This window comes from Sander lucioperca, chromosome 18, assembly GCF_008315115.2.
Source record: "Sander lucioperca isolate FBNREF2018 chromosome 18, SLUC_FBN_1.2, whole genome shotgun sequence".
Lineage (NCBI taxonomy): Eukaryota > Metazoa > Chordata > Actinopteri > Perciformes > Percidae > Sander > Sander lucioperca.
The window spans coordinates 16,354,891-16,372,586 of NC_050190.1; the positions used below are offsets into that span (position 1 = coordinate 16,354,891).

General features: G+C 41.0%; 1 protein-coding gene across 1 annotated transcript in view; it reads right to left on the reverse strand.

The window, feature by feature from the left end:
* Positions 1-1,076: 1,076 nt before the first annotated feature.
* cnksr3 (cnksr family member 3) overlaps positions 1,077-17,696 on the reverse strand; it is a 35,320-nt gene continuing 18,700 nt past the window's right edge. The window contains exons 3-13 of the mRNA XM_031288606.2: positions 13,603-13,805; positions 12,321-12,408; positions 8,593-8,634; positions 7,517-7,636; positions 7,260-7,319; positions 6,626-6,694; positions 6,335-6,481; positions 4,858-4,982; positions 4,101-4,288; positions 3,924-4,010; positions 1,077-2,367 (exon numbers count right to left, since the gene is read on the reverse strand). Of these exons, the coding sequence (XP_031144466.1) occupies positions 2,078-2,367; positions 3,924-4,010; positions 4,101-4,288; positions 4,858-4,982; positions 6,335-6,481; positions 6,626-6,694; positions 7,260-7,319; positions 7,517-7,636; positions 8,593-8,634; positions 12,321-12,408; positions 13,603-13,805 (1,419 nt within the window). The 3' untranslated portion in view covers positions 1,077-2,077. The remainder of the gene's footprint in view (positions 2,368-3,923; positions 4,011-4,100; positions 4,289-4,857; positions 4,983-6,334; positions 6,482-6,625; positions 6,695-7,259; positions 7,320-7,516; positions 7,637-8,592; positions 8,635-12,320; positions 12,409-13,602; positions 13,806-17,696) is intronic.

A 17,696-nucleotide genomic window follows, 5' to 3' on the forward strand; every position in this document is an offset into this window, starting at 1 on the left:
TAAATTATAAACAAATTTAATAGTATGTGCTTTGAATCTATTACAAACCATTTTTTGGAAGTCCCCTCCAGAATAGGTAAAAAAAAAAAAAAAAAGAAGAAATGGAGAAACATAACATTCTGTCTCCGTTTGTGATCATGATTAACAATTTTTTTCCCACATGCACAATCTACCAATAATTCCGCCCATCATTCCCATGTGACCATTTGTGTGTGCAGGCATAACATGTTAGTGGTTAGCAAACTTAGCAGTGGGTTAAACAGAGTGCAGGTAGTATTTAGGCATACCACAGGTTTTCTGAAAGTGCAAATTAGTTAAGACCGCAGGCGACTATAGCTTGGCAAGCTTGTGCAGAGCAAGATACAAGGAAGAAGAAGTGGAGGAGAGATAAGAAAAGACTCAGTTGATTCATGCAAAAAGAAACACAGGCAAAAGGGGAAAGAGGTGAGAGTTGTGGGTCATTCTTGACATCAGTCTGATCTTCAATTCCATGATGAAAGGTGCTGATCCGTCTCAGGCAAACACTTTTTCAAATCAATGAAAATGTGTGAAAGCTGTCAGGAATAGTAATCCTAAACTGGCTTTTAAATGTTTAAAAAACAACATATGTGCAGGAATAAGATCCCCTGATGGAAAACCTGCTTTGACCATATGGTCACCCAGCTGGAATTTTAAAGTTCATCAAAGAGGGAAGTAGTTGCATAACCATCACCATCTGAGATATAGAGAAAAGGTAACTTGACATCTATCTGACAAGCTATCCTGTTTCACCAAATGCTTAAAAAACAGAAGTAGTATTCACCTCAAAAGGTCAAAGCAGGTTAAAAAAGCCAGCAGGCTCAATAAGGTTGGTCATATATTCAGTGGAAGTTAATATTGACCAAACCTGCCCTTGACTGACAGATTGTTATGATAAAATCTAATTTTTATGTATGTAAACTGATACTAGAACAGCATAGTTTACCTATGTAATTTTAAAATATAAAAGAATAAAATATCATCCCACACGCTAGATTATAATTACACATTTAGCAGTAATTCCACATCCAATGGTAAAATAAAGACAATACAAAAGATCACTGACATGTACTGCAATTTTTAATAAAACGCTATTCAAAACTTACAAAAAGGCAGATAAAGCAACAATAGACACTTCTTCCCTGTATTTTCCTGTCATTCTGTCTCATGATCTGTGAGATAATAGAAGGCCATTTGACCAGTGTGTCCTCAAAGATTGGTTCAAAACACTGGCTTAAAAAGACCATTTATTACTGTCAACCAGCTGCATGTATGTATAGAGGCCCTTTAGGTGGGTAATTGCAGAGTAAACTGAAACTCGAGATATACATTTACTCAATAGAGTGCATAGCTTTAAAACCAGCACAAATATTTGCCAGTGACAAGATATAAACATCCTTTTTACCAACTGATGCAGCATTGTCAACTACAGTGACTAAAAAAATCTATCTGAAGTATATGCATAGCTTACAGGAGGCAACCTTTGGTAGAGGGTAATGTAACTAACTGGTCACAAGAGTTTCATTTGAGAAAGAAAAAAATAACATGTATATTTAAAGCAGTTTCACTAACAAAATATGCTGTATTTTTGTATAACTTATTTATGCAAATAAAATCAAAATCAGCAAATAGCTGAAGTGATATCGGGCAAGTTTTCTGAAGTTTTAAATAATGGTACCAGAGAGCATTTCAACAGAAACATGACATAGCTTATTATGTACAGAGGCGTCCATAGACAACACACAAGGCCAAAGTGTCCTAAACCTGAACAAACTGTTATCTTCTTGAGGCAGAGATGGGACTTGTAGTCAAGAGAAGAGGAGGGTTGTGGGCAGTGTTAAAGGGGTGATGATGTAATGTAGTGAGTACTACAAAAGCAAGCCTTGGTTGAGGAGTAGTAGTTGGTAGTGGTAGTAACACCAGGGAAATATGGAGGTTGGGGAGAGAGGAGTGTGAGAAAGCCCGAAGCTGCCAAAAAAAACAGCTGGATGTTAAAAATCAAAGGCACCGAGGAAGGACAAAAGACAGGAACAGGAAGCCCCGGACAGGAAGCGCATCATCAGTGAGTCAATAGCTTAAGCCGCGTGATCCAACTGACCAGTAGTGAGCGTTCTGCTGTTGCACGCTTGGAGGCGGAGCCTATGGGGGCCTTTTTCATGTCCTCCTGGTAAGGGATGGTGGCGCTGTTGTGGAGGTCTGAGTTGGAGTAGTAGCGGCTGCCCCTGATGTGGTCCACTCTGACGAGATGACGTTCCCCTGCAGGCCTGTAGGGAGGAGACACGGAGGGGACCTCCTCTGCAATAGTGGGGATCCTCTCATTGCTCAGGTATCTGTACAGGAGGTCTTCACCTAAAGCACAGAGACAATCAGAAGTCAGTTTATCAACAGCATTAAAAAGGGAGGCACTGGGCGTTTGTATCTCTCATTCTCGTGCAAAAAAATGAGATGATAATAGGATGAATTGCAAATTTATAATTGAGAACTGAACTTTTGAGACTAGAAACTGAAGAAAAAGATGTGACCGATTCTGCTCTGGCTCAAAAGGCCAGAGTCTTTCTGACTCCACTTGGTCACTTCGCAAGCTCCCCTTTTGCGTTTTGTGTTCGTTGACTGGTAGACCAGGAAATCAATACTTAGGATTCGCTCAGTTAAGTCATAACAAGCTTTAGTAAAAATGATATTGCAAGTAATACAATCATATGCATACGGTTCAGAATTCCTTCAAGACTATTTCACCCTAACCACCAACACAGTCTCTTTGGGTCTGACCCCGGACCTCTCTCTGCCCTACTCTTTTATCCTTCTCCAGGTTCCTCCTTCCACCATGGTGTCTGTCGGCGCTAATCAGTTGGACGTAGCTCAGACGTTCTGTCTCCCGAGAAGATAGCGAAACGCGCGCTAGCCCCGGAATCGCTCTCGCTCTGTCGCTCTCTCGCTCTCCTTCTCTCCTTCTCTCCTGGCCTAAAGATTGTCTGTTACTAATAGATATTTTATTATTAGGTGCATTCTGTTCCAAATGTTTATCAGGAGCACTTTGCTCCAGTAATTCTGCAAATGTTTTATCTTACACATGCCAGACAAGAGGAGAGAGCGAGGCCATCCCAGGCTACAGGTCATTTTATTCTTACACAATACATTTTTCAAAATCTAAAATAAAAATAAATCAAGCAGTCAAATTTACAAATGCTTTTAGCATATCTTGCCTTCAAATACAAATTCAGAACAAAGCAGTGTGCAACATAATCAGTGCTATGCTTAAAGGGTTAGTTGGACATTTTGGGAAATGTGTGTATATATATATATATATATATATATATATATATATATATCTTATTAATAATCTTAATGGCTTTTCTTGCCGAGTTAGACGAGAAGATCGATATCACTCTCATATCTATCAGTTCGATATGGAGCTGGAGAAAGCAGCCCGTTAGCTTAGCTTAGCATAAAGATTAGAAACGAGGAAACGGTGAGCCTGGCTCTGTGAATTAAAATAATGTATGCTTTATTAATTTAAGCATCATTTAAACATGATCTTTCATGAGATCATATAAGGGATGCATGTACTGGTCAAGGACTGCTAAAAATATATATTTTTGAAAGTCTTTTTAATTGGTTGTAAATGTACCATTATTGGTGGTGAATAGGTTATAATTTATATTCTGGCCTTGTATATTTTCTCTTGACAACTTTAATATGCTCAAATGTCACTTGTGGGCAAAGTTATGACAGTGTAGTGTGCTATGCTTCTCCGTTTGTAGCTTTGTTGCTCATAATTTGTGTGAACCATGAATATGAAATAGTATGCTTGTCAAAACAAAGACGTACTCCTTCAACTGATGTTTAAACATGAAACTTGGAATAACAGGGGTTTCACCTGAGAGTGAAAGCATGCTTGTACATACCTTTCCTTCCCTGTGTCCAGGGCTTAGCATAGGGATCTACCACTCCAACACAGGTGTCCACTGGCATGGAGAGGGGCCGGGGCTTCCCTGGAGACAAAAGGTTCAGATTTATCATTCATTTGATATTATATTATTCAATATCCACAGGCAAGATTTCCTTAATGAGAGATTACTGACCATGCAAGGGCTTGTGCTCTCTCATTCTGGGCTGGATCACGTTGGCCTCGATGGGACAGCCAAAGCTTTGCTTCTCATAATCCGCGATGGTGCAGCGTCTTCTGCTCTCCTGGTCCAGATAGAAGTTGGGCGACTCAGAGCCCTTTGGTCTTTTACTAATGCTGCAGAAGGAGTCTGTTCTCCCCTCTCTGCATGGGGAAACAAATGCTCATTTATTTATTACAACACAACATCCCACTCCACAGCTTAAAGTACAACACCATAAGGATGATTCGAAAGCGAATAATGTTATGTTACAGTAATTTCAGTGAAATAAAAGATGTAAAGGCTACAAACTTTATTTAAAATTCAGTCTCTAGCATTTTAAGTGAACATGACCACGTTCTCTCAGCTTCCTGGAGGTGGAAGATGAAACAGCCTTTTGCATTAGGACTATAGTGGGACTGGTGGGAGCAGAGTGGGCTGAAGACAAGCAGAACAGAATGTGCAGTAGGAGGAGAAGGAGGTAGGCAATCACAGGTCCGGGACGCTTATTTCTTCTACTCTAACTTTTAGAACTCAACTTCCAAAAATAACAAGCATATAAAATAGCAGTAGCTCAGTCTGTAGGGAGTTGGGTTGGGAACCAGTCACTGGTTCAAGTCCCCGTACGGACCAAAGTACAGAGTGTGGACTGGTAGCTGGAGAGATGCCAGTTCACCTCCTAGGGTTTAATAAATAGTATAAATTATTATTATTATTAAATGGGACAGCTCACCGTGGCGTGTATGGCATTGGAGGAGGAGGGGGGATGTACAAGTCCACGATAGCCGGCTTCTCCTTTTTGGTTGATCCGTTAGCTGAGCTGCAGGGAGACTGGGCTTTGGTCAAGGAGGAATTGTTCTGAAAAAAATGCGGCACAATATAGCAATATATGTTTACTGTTGAAAACAAATGAAGTCATTGCTCTCGGTTTCTTAAGACCAAACATGACTTGCTGGCAACTGGGAGGAGTTTACCACATGTGGGGAGACATTTAAGTGCTTGTGTGTGTCTCCTTGAATACAAACCTTCTTGTTTGAGGTATGGAAAGATTGTAAGTGAAGTCCAAAATAGCCCGCGAGACATGTACTTAAAACTGTACTCATTTACCACAGTTATGTTTCCCAACACTCAACAACATTGTGCCCTTGACTAGATGTACAACTCTTATCCAATGCCATTCTCATCAGACCTAAATGATATGTCTGAGGATACAGGGTAGTAGATGAAAATATAATAATGACAAGCTAAACATCCGATTTGGGACCATTCCCCACCCCCCCTTTTCTTTTCCAAATAGCTCCCATGTGTACAAAGTATACAGTATTACAAAGCCAGTGTCATTCATTCCTGAATCAGGGTGTATGATTTGTCTCTGTTTTGCCTTCTGGAGCCGTATTATCTCAGATAAACTGAGATGTCTAACTCTGATACCCCTGACTACTTGTTCAAACAAGATGCTGGCGATGATGTTGACATTGGCCAGCTTTGTGTTGAGAGGCTCTTTGCTGTTTTGAGAAACCCACTCTTATCGGATATCTTCTCATCTTGCCTTCTCAGGCTATAAAACAGGCTACGCATGACAAGACAATACCAGAGCCTGAAATTTGGTAGTCCTAGTTTACAACGGGCTAATTGTCTCCTTGTCTGTTAAAGGGGACTCAGGTGCAGAGATGTGGTTAAAAGCTAAGTTAAGCCTAATGTGTTCACATGAGGGAAAACAGCAAATTGGGTTACAGACAAATAACCTTATTAGCACAAACAACGTTCAGCTACCCCTGACCTTTCTTTGGACAATAGACATTTGGGGCGTTTGCTCTTTGAAGAAAAAAAAAAGAGAGGGTGAACCCAGATAACATGAGTTATAGTCCCATTGTCTTCTTTTGATGGCAACATCTGGGCAACTTCTCTCCTATAAACCAGATACAATCTAACCAGACTCCAACACTATAGGCTGGCAGCTTTATCGTTATAGACTGAATGACATCATGGGACTTTGTTTGCCTCTGATGTTGTGCACAAAGAAACACTCAATGTTCTATTAAATTCAGCCAGCAGCACTTCCAGGGTGGCTCTGTGACACTTGTCTGAACTTGCTGTTTTAGAACCAACTCCCTAAAAAGCTGATAATTGGTTGACAATGACTAGACGCACAGGCTTTTGTTGATCCTCCATAATGAAGGAAGGAAGTGTGTGAGCTCGTGTGCATGTACCTGTGGTACTGGGGGCTTCCAGCGCATGTTCTTGAGCGGGGCGGGGGTGAAACCTGTTGTGCCTGTGGGCCTCTTCTTAAGGAGTAGAACCACACCTTTGGGGTCCTCCCTCAGTTTGACAACCAGGTTTTTCAGCTGCCAGCCCACCTGATTGACAAGAGTAGAACAAAACACAAAAGAACACACACACATTCTATTACTATTCCATCAACATGTATAGTGTGTACTCAAATTGACAGTATGTATGGTCAAATATATAAGATATCCAAAGACAATAAAAAAGGTTCCTACCACTGTCTGCTGGTTGACCTGGATCACCTCATCACCAGCATGGATCTTCCTGGTCAGGTCTGCTGGTGACTTAAGAACAAAAAAAGTAAAAAAGGTCAAAGCCTGATGAACCACTTTTATAAAACACTGACACTTGCTAACACACAACATACTATTTACAAAACATTGTTGAAATTGGAGCTACTTTAGTGCCACTACTGTCTGATTTCATTGGAATCTGCCTTTAAAATTCTCTATCCAAAGAGCAAATATCTGATGAATAAACAGAGAGTTCTGGTGTATTAGTCACTAACTGCTTGTCTCAGTGTGGGGAAAGGTAGGACTTTTTGTGAAGGCTGTTTGTTTCTGCACTCCAGTAACCGGTAAATATCACAAACAATTCCCTTTATGGATGAGCAGTTCTTAACTCCTTCAGATAAGTTAGTGTGCCCTCAGTAGAGGAGGAGGACAATGAAGAGGAAGATGAGGAGGAGGATGAGCGCGAGGTGTTTTTTCTGAAGCAATATAAGAATAAGCAATAAAAGACACTTGTTCTTAAGGGTACAATGGAATTTCCAAGTTGGCCATATAAAATGAGAAAAAAACAAACATATGACATAAAATGGAAAGGGACTGAATGTATTCTCATACTTACATGTTCTGTGGTTCCCGTGATGACATGTAACCCATCGTAGGTAGACTTGATGTACATCCCCTAAGGAAAACCCACAAGAATTTCAGTAAAAATATAATATTCCCAGAGGGAGGCGAAAAATGTATGACAGAGATGTGAGGGTCACAATTTGACACACATTGTATGCATTCCTGGCCTGCAAACCCAGAAGGCAGACATTTGTTTTAGGGCTGGAAAAAAAAAAAGGAAGAAAGAAAGAAGCTCCCAGCATTCCTTACCAGACCCTCTCCCGGTTTGATATTGGTCAGTTGGACTTCATCCAAGCAGGCCGACTGGCTCATCAGGGGGTCAGAGGTAGTTCTCACGGTCTGATCACAGATGCTGTTCAAGATCTTAGACTGCAGAGGAAAAGGCAAATGAAAATGCATCAGTGAATGAAACAAGAAGCACAAGACAATTAAACATCTCAAAGTTATTACAAACTGTGTGCTAAATCCTCTAATGGTGTATTGTGCCTTTAATAACCATTGTGTGTTGTACAGGTTGGAACAAGTCAGGTTACACGGCTTCTCGTGACAATCATCACGCATAGACCTTATCCTTAATCAGTTGGTTGTTTTACTCCCTGTGTACATGCCTCTGTATGTGTGTGCGTGTGTGTGTATTCGTTCATGTTTTGTGCAAGACTTAATGGGCTAAAAGGGACCATTAGTGTGCTATTAACTGGACGTACCAGTGCACACACAACACTGAAATCAGTTCTTTTGCACACTACTCTTCTTTCTGCTTTGTTCCTAGCTTGTCTCACAAAAAAAACCCTGTCATTGTCACTTTTCTGTGACGTCTCTTCTCAGACACATGCATTTTGTTTTGAACACATGGTGTACACTTAATGTAGAGGTGAGCATGAAACAAAGACAGGGACAAAGAGAAACTTGGCTTTAATTTCTTCACTTGGACTTCACTTGGGTAGAGAGAGAGAGAGAGAGAGAGAGAGAGAGAGAGAGAGAGAGAGAGAGAGAGAGAGAGAGAGAGAGAGAGAGAGACAGAGAGACAGAGAGACAGAGTGCTAGAGGAAGCCCAGTATTAGCCTAAGGGGTCTGGAAAGTGTCAGGAGCAGGAAACACTGATTGATGGCCTGGGCGTATTAGAGCCGCCTCCTCTGCTGGCAATCCTATAGACCTCTTTGCTCTATTCAATCAAAAAACGGACCTCGCCACTGAGAGCATGTCACACAATCTCTTTGTAAAAAAACATTTACCCAAATGATTTACCAGACCTTTCCCACTATACAGGAACTTCAGGGTATTATTTAGTTTACATTATGGGAAACAAGGAGATACAGTATACTTACAACTTCCAGGATCTTGTCCTCCATCTCGTAAACACTGCAGTCCTGTTACACAGAAGACAGTGATGACAGATTAGGCATGTGCGCAGTAAACAACAGGGAAGAGGTTATTGAATGGCTAGAGAGAAGAAAAAGTATAGGGGTTGGGTAAATACGATATAATCAGCATTCCAGACATAGAACTGAGAAAAATGGAGAACAGCCTCAAATAAACAGCTTTTAGATTCAAATTACCTCTCTGCCTAAATTCTGGGGGAGGCTATAATTGCATAATGCCCGGTGTGGTTCGGTAAACTATATTGAAACGTAAATACCATACTAACACTCATATAGTAACAATGTGCAGATGACATGGTGGGAAACAATTGGAGAAAACATGTAATGATGTTCAGAAAGCCATCATCCAAATAGTACTTGGGTTTTCTGCAAACATTTGGATGCACCTCTGCTTTTCACAGTTGAAAGTGGGTGTGCTAGTGGAGGCAGGGGTTCTTAAAGTCAAATAAGACACAGTAGCTGTGTTAATGGTTGTTTGGGGGAAGGAACCAACAATAAAATCTGCAAAGTCAGCTGGAAGACTGTCCACCCTCCCATCCCAAGTGTACCAGCACAGCACTCATAGACTGCAGTTGGACTGGCCACAGCTGAGGCAACAGCCTCCCCTGACAACTGTGTTGTTGGCGGTGAAAGGGCCCCCCTGGCCAGGCCGGGGAGGGGAGTTCACACTGCGCGCGGGGGGGCCTGCCTGTTTATGAAATTGGCTTTATGCTGGAAATGCCCCAAGGGAAACCGTACATCAAAACACAGGTGAAATGCTTCTGTCAAAACTAGAGAGCACAAAGTCTACTTAAACAAGTCTCTTATATCTCCAGAGCCCTCACAAGCCACATGCCTTTGTCAGTGCAAAATAAAGGGATACTGGTGTAGTGGCCCTCACAGTATTAGTGACATGCACAGGCATGTGCCATGTACAAAGCCAGCTCTGTTGCTCTTTGTAAATCCATTGTGCAGACAGCGAATGGGGGTCGAGCAAGTTTTTCCATATTTCCATAGCTTGCACATTCCACTGGGCTAAAGGGGAGCGACTGTTTTCAAATGCATTTGGCTTGTCATACTGTTAGTTTGTTTGCATCCACAAGATTTGAATGACTGTCGGTGGCAGTGAGCGATGGCTTCACATCAAAGCAGAGTACATCCTAGGCTACCTAAATATTACTTTCCATCTGTTTGAGTGCCTGTTTGAAGGACTAAGATCTTTTGGTTAAGTAATATACATGTGACTTTTCCCCATTTCACTTACTTGGGGGAAAAATGAAAAGCCAATATAAACATTAAGTAGGAAAAAACACAATCATAATAGGTTTCATTTGACATATATTGGTCCTAAACTTTCCCTACAATATATTTTCTAAAGTCAGCCAAGAACATATGGTGGTTTCAGAAAGAATTTGGCTATGCTTGCGTAAACATGCAACTGCATATTTCTTTTAGTGACTGGACCATGTTTGGATGACTACACTGTTGACTGAGCCAAGAGGGATGAGCTAAAAATACATATTTCGATGTTTAGAGGTCGTGAAACAAAACAGTATCATTAAAAGCTGCAGACGTGGTTTGGCATATCTCCCACCAAGCTTTAACATTTATGGAACATTTTCTCTTGTTTCATAATACCATCAAATCATGTGAATACAATATCGCAGATAATCCCTCTGAGATCTGTCCGTGATATCCAAATGAATCCAATATCTTTGTCAAAACCAAAGTCCTCTTAGTAGACAGGAGCCAGATCGTAACTAAGCGCTCAGAGAGGCTGAGGCTGACAATTCCCTGGGTGTACTGATCCCTCACGTTATAGACTTGATCCCACAGCCGGTGTGGATCAGATGACTCTCTGTGTGCTGCTCTCTGGGCCTTTGATCTGCCACCAGAGCGGATTTGCATGGTCGAGCAATGAAGTGGCCGAGAGAGAGGAGTGCTGGCACAGTGCAGGAACCTAGAGTGTACAGGTAGCCGTCTTTACACTTGAGTGAAATAAAGATCTGACCTCCTGTTATTCATAAGGTATCAACATATGATGGATACATATGTTAAAATTCAGTGTTTGGCATACATAATGGAATCTTTGGGTTTTTTTTCTGTTAAAAATAGAGCGATATAAACTTTATATCTCAGCCAACAATACAGGAGTGGGAAGCACGGATAAAAGACACGGGGGATCGATGAAAAATGCGTTCTTTGAAAGAGAATGACCTCTACGCTGACGGGTCAGCCAAGATGGGTGATTTGTTCACAGTTTTATGGCCGTGTCCCATTGTGTGTGTACACACAGGCTTCATTCAGGCAGAACACATCAATTTTGTGATCTGAAAAGCCCTAATTCTTGGCTGAAGTTCATGAACGAGCTGGGCAAACCTCACACCGTCCTCCCCCATCATAAAACTAATCACTGTGGCAGTCTCCTGTGCAACCTATTTTATTAACCAGTGGCTGGCCTACATGTTATGAATAACAGAGGGAGTCTAAATGGTCCAAAGAAATGAGAAAGAAAGCCAAGAGTCTTCTAACGCTGTCAGTTTAGATACTTAAATGATGTGATGACTTGGAAATAAGCCTCCTCATCAGTGTTTCTGCAGTTACATAAGTAGCTATGAGCTGATTTAAAACCAAAGGAAGACCAAATGGCATGTTTCCTCCAGTGGTTGGAGGAAACTAATCTCTCCAGTCTTACAAAACTCTTTCAGCACCTATCAGGAGTTTATTCTACACCACAACCTCTCCACTTCACATGGCAGTGTGGGAAATGTATACCCCCACTTCTCCTAGATGACCATGACCGAGACACCCACAGTAAATCACCAGAGGCGCTGAAATCACAGACTCTGGCGAGGAAATGGGCACTCTGGGAAAGGAATTTATTTTGATGCAATAACCCTCTAAAAATGACACCTGCAGTCTCAGCAGACACTTTCACTGGCAAAAGTGTAAAATGAGTTGCTTACGGGGCTATGCTTAAGTCAAACAAGGGAGAACAAATTGTACATACAAGCTAATGGCTTTGATACTGAAGAAAAGGCCACTCAACAGCTCCCCTTGTTCAAGACATATGTATGACCAACCACTACTGGTTGTATGAAACTGACAGAAGTAGACACCCAATTGTATCATGATGCAATGCAAGAGCAATGCTCTGCAGAAATATAGTGGATGTACGCTGATGCTCGGTTTTAACCATCTATCTGGCAGTCAGATGGACCCCCTCCTCATCCCTGCATTAAAACTACACACAGGAAGCGCTTTCAGACAGTTTGGTCTCCCACTGTGAGCATCTTGGAGAAGCAAAAACAGGAACCACATGGCTGAAGGAGTACGGCAGCCTGGGGAATGTTGGCAGCCACCTTTAAAAGAGCGCCAGTGGGTTTTATGAAACTGGAAACACAAAAGCAACGGTTACCATTAAACGTCCCCGCACTAAGGGGGTCTCCTCATTAGCCAGCATGGAGAAAGAAAAAAGATCCCAAGAAAAACATCAGCATTTACTCAGACTGCTGGCTTCAGGCTTGTGTCATGGCTGCCAGACCACATTTCCCATAACTCTCTTCTCCTACACTTTATCTTGCATGTCTGTGCCCCTGAGCTGGTATGTCCTCAGTGGAAAACCTATTGTGTGTGTGTGTGTGTGTGTCTGTGCGTAGCTACATGTGTGCTGTTGAGCTAACTAGCGTGCAGACCTGTTGAACTGTGGTGGTGAGCTCCAGGCACAGCTGAATGATCTTGTTCTTGGTGGCTGTGAAGTCACTGATCCCTGTAAGAGGCGTCCTGCAAGCAGACAAAGAAGGAAAGGGAGAACATTAGGAACCAGTGCTCGACTGCAGAGTTGGGTTGAAATTTTGTCATTCGTGCATGGCTGCATCATTTTAAAATTGAAGCATATAGAAACAATGTTTGATATTGATTCACTTTATTATTAGGTACACCTGTAAAAAGTTCAAGATAATGTTCAGTTTTGATTGACACTGTCAGAGAGGTATTAATTTAACTATACGTTTATTACTGAGGTTGTAGTTTGCAGTGGTGTTGAAGTAAACTGCTTTATACTGAGAAGTGTTTCTGACATTTTGCCCACCCCATTTACAAACATGAGGGAAGAAGAATATTGGAAACACATTTCAATATAATGCAGTCCCATACAACACCCTGACTAACTGTGGCTTCAGTAATAAACATATAGTTAAATTAACACCTCTCGGAAAGTTTTAGGCTTCATTAGAAACGAAAATGTGGCAGAGCTGTTTTAGGTGGTGCTATACATACAGGAAGCGTATGCCTCAATTTACTGTGGAGTCAGCGAAAAGCTACTAACCCTATACTTTATAATAGACCCAGTGAACCTTGCTCTGATTGCTGTGTTTGGATGGCTGGCCACGGACAGACTTGGTTGTAACTCAAGAATGTCACCATTTGGCGCCATTTTATCTTCTTTTGTGTATCTTTCTCCCACCCCCCAACTCCATCTAAAACATATGCTTATGAACTTTAAACTAACTTTAAAAAAAACATATTTTTTTTTACATTTTGGTCGCCTTTTCGACACTTGGTCGCCACTTTTCCCGACGTTTTTGTCACTTTTTTCAATGTTGTTTTTAGTTTTTAAATCACTTTTTTTTTTTTTTTTTTTTTTACATTTGTCACTTTTTTCAACGTTTGTCGATTTATTTTCTTCAAATGCTATAAATTTGAATAAAAAAACCTGAATTAAATGAAAGTAGTGAACTGATCATTTATTTGACTTTTGAAGAGCGTTGTAGGGAACCATCCACGTTATTTCTCTCTGAAAAATTGGTTGAAAGAAACCCAAATTTCTGATATAGAAATTTTTGAAAATGGGTCAAATGTGACCCGAGGACAACAGGAGGGTTAAGCCGTGGTCTTACAGCAGCCCTTCTGAAATCTGGTCTGACCCAGAGGGCACAGGTAGGTGATGGTTTAAAAAAAAAAAAAAATTGTTATTACCTGTCAAGCCAAGCCAGGAGGCTCTTTGCAGCGCCGATCAGCTCCACCACAGAGGTGAGGAAGTCATTGGGTGGCTTGCGTGAGATACTGCCATCGTACGCGGGGCTTTTCCTGCGGTCAGATGTGGCCATGTGTAGACTGTTGGTAGCAGCTCTCATCCTCACAACCAGATTCTTCAAGTTGTCCGCCTCTACTCCATAGTTCTGAAACAGTAAAACAATACACCATTTTAACTACAACTGATGATTGAAGCTGAAATCATTTGTATTGCAGAGTAGAACTCAAGATCAAAGCAAACAACCCCTGTCTACACAATCTAGACCTGGGAGGCCCTCGTTTTTTTTCCAACAGAGGAGTCTTATTCACAGGAAAACATGTTGTTTCTTGTACAATGATGAGCTGTAATCATTTCTTTGACATATGATTTAAGTGCACTTGTCTGTGAGAAGAGCTCTGGCATAAAATTTCCCCTCCAGTCTCCAGGTTTGTTCCAGAGCGTGCAGAGAGGGTGTGCACATGCCATCACCTGACTCCTACCAAGCAGAGGAATGTTTGCATTCTTGGGCCTGGGTTGTTTCCTGCTTTTGCATTCCTCCAATTTATTCGTTATTTACATTCACAAAGCAGCAGAGCTCTGTGTCTTCAAGGGTCACTAAGTACACTATAGACCCTGCTATGAACTGAACTACTCCAGGGTACTGAGCTACAACAGCATTCACATTTTTTTTCTTGGAGGGTAAAGTGCACCTCTGAGACTGCGCATGAGCATATGTCAAATATTTGAAAGAGCTTGTTTTAAAGTCTTTGTTTTGACTGAATAAATAGGTTTTGGAGTAATGTGTTGTTTAAAAGTAAGCAGCCTAGCTCTTGTCCTGGTAAATATCAGCTTACACAGTGTTGCATCGCTGCCAGCAAGGCTGCTGTATGTGTGATGTGCCAGTAGCTAAATATGCTTAGCAAGGACTAAAACAGCACGTGTTTGGGAAATAACGGAGATCTGTAAGTGGTTAGCGTCTGCTTTTATTCCACTGCCTCTCTCCAACATGAGTTAAAAAAACAACAACATACAAATCATTCTACTTAGTCAGTTCTTAAGGAGTCACTGGAATAACTGGTCTAATCAAACAATAGCAGAAGGCAGCTTTACTCATGGCACACTTAACATGAAATGGATTGTTGAATAATAATAATAATAATAATAATAATAATAATAATAATAATAATAATAATAATAATATAATAATAAATTTGATGGTTTGGTTTCTCATCCAGTCTTCCACGCAATGAAATCTTAACTGTAGCACAAAGGCAGTGGGAGTGTTTTCTAGATCAAACATCTCTCCTGGCTTTTTCATTAGCAGGCTAATCACACAGTCACAGCAGTTCTAACAGATGTCCAGAAAGCTTTTGTCCCACACTGCCAGCTGAGTTAAAAACCATGTCTGAGCTAAATCTGTGGTTCCAGTCAAATGCAATTTTTCATTCTCATAACAACATTTCAAGCCAAATTTATGTTCTTTTCAGTGCCTTTTTTATAAACATTTAGTTAATCTAGAAAAAAGATTGCAGAAGCTTTTTTTTTGGTTGGCTCTAAAGTAGTTGGGGCTCGTTGAAGGGATTATATACTGGTATAAGTGTCCTCGGGAGAAATGGAGAATGGCTATCACAACACAGCGCTTCCTGCCATGGATCTGACTTGACTATAAAAGATACAAATGCCTGTAGCCTAGACAGAGTGTGTGTGCATTTGTGTGTGTTGCTATAATGTGCCATCTAAGGTTAAGTGTTACATTATACCTTGGGACAGATCCCCCCCTAGGCAATGGTAAAATACATTTACAGTAGCTCTGCGACTCATGACCAGACGAGATGATGCGTCATATACTGTATGTTCAATGGCTGCTGATTGCTAATGTGTGTTTGAATTTCATGCAATGCTTGTCTTAGTGCGGGTCGCTGGGGTCTGAGAATAAATAAAGAAGTGTTGGGTTTCCACACTGACTCTGCACAAGACATCATGGCTCAGAGAAGTCCAGTCAAATGAATTGAAATGTTCTCTCTTTGTCCCTAGACAGCAGTTTGCTCTTGATAGCTTTCAGGTGGAAGAGAAGCATGAGTATAGATGTTTCCTAAAGGGCTGTGGGGTTGTAACGTTAGACCCTTGGTCATTATGATATAGGTTTGAAACTACTAACAGGACAGCTCAGGTCCCTGATATACGAATGGCAAAATCTTTATAATGTGTGCACATGCTTAAATGTTTAAAATTCAACAGTAAAGCCTAGTAGCAAAGTGTCTCAAAGATGAATGTGACGGCAGCGGCAAGAAGTGTCTGACCTAACAGTAAACAAAAAGAGAGAAAGTGGGGGGAGAGTGTGAGAGCTTGTGAGGGTCGTTAGTAGTGACCTTGCCTCGGTTAAACCTAATTGAATCGGGGGCCTCACTTCCTCCCATGGGGCGTGTTTCCCTCAAGGCCTCATTCTTAATAAGGAAACCCCTAACGGACAAAAAGCATTTAGCCAGACTGCGTCAGTGAGAGGTTGTTGAGAGTCCCGCAACCCTGGCCTAAAGTTCCAAGGGACAGAGATGTGCCAAAATACTCCAGTAATAAATTGCTTAAGACTAAACAGTGAAACACACACAGACACCATACTAAAAAACAACAGCTCATTTGGATGGGAGAATAAAGTTCACATGCAAATAAAAAGGGTTTACTTAAATTAACAACAAAAAAAAACATGCTGAGGAGGCATTTTGGAGGCCCGATTTATGAAGCTGCACAAGAAAATGACTTGAAATTTTACTGCCGTGATGTCAAGGTTCTAGGGATGAACAAAAATCTGGGCCTGCTTACTTTTAAGAGTAAAAAGGGGTCATGGACCACAGAACGTACCATATGGTAAATATTCTATGATGAGTAAATCTATCAAAACAAAAAAGGCACCCATGTATGTGCCAAGTGCTTCCAGGTGTCCACTTCCAGTGGTTGCAGGTAGAGGAGATACTGTTAACAGGTGTAGGACAGGTTGCTTATCTTAGCTTTTTGCAGAATGAGAAACAATAGAAGTGTGTATTGATTGGGTGAAAGTTGGGTCTAAGGGAAGAGATGAATCAAATCTTAATACCCCTGTTCCAGGTAAACCTGTACACTGTCTGTTTTGACCTTGGTCATCAAAAGATGCCCAAGCATAGATTTCAAGATTGTAGCTACAAGCTGCCATGTAGACTGTATATTTTATGAGATGCGAGCAATGATGAGAGTTGTTTGCGAACCACACACTAAATCCCACGTTTCTGCTTCACACAGGATCCGAGGAAATCCATGCATAACTTCAGTGTGCTGGGGTGGCGGATCACTGACGAATAAAATCACTATTTTCAAAATCACTTTTTGGGGCCATAAAATGTGTTGATCCAAACCCATTTGACCTACAGCTTTCAGATCAGCATCAATGCAAGATGTAGCCTCGTGTAGGAGAGAGAAGATTGAACTTTTAAGTTTCTTCGGGGTAAAAATAACCATGCCCCAAACAATTAATGTAAAGCATTTTAAGAGAGCAGAAATGCAGAAATGCTGACACTGATCAAAACGCAGGGACCACAATCTGGGACTTTTATGGCACAGGAAGTGATAAAACTCTAAATCGATCCCATCTGCTGGAAAACCTGGTTCTCTTTCAGTTAGAGCATGGACGGTTTCCCTCACTCTTTTCATGTTCACTATCTGAAGATGGAGATATATATTATATATATTTTTTTTTTTTGGCAGTTCTTCTATGAGCTATGATGATGGACAAAAGGGCAGCTGGTTCGCTCCCAAAGTGACTAATAAGAGCCAAACAGAGGATCTACAATTGAGCCTAGAGAGATGGCTCAGGTGAGTAGATGGCAGATAGCAGTGAGAATGACCTACCCGACATTATTATTTATTTATTTTTTAATATTTTATATATATATATATATATATATATATATATATATATATATATATATATATATTATATACCTTGTGTTTGTATGTATTTTGTGTGTAAAGGAGACTTCACCTGTAAGGGACAGTGTGGAGAGAGTTCTTATCTATCCAACAGATCAAA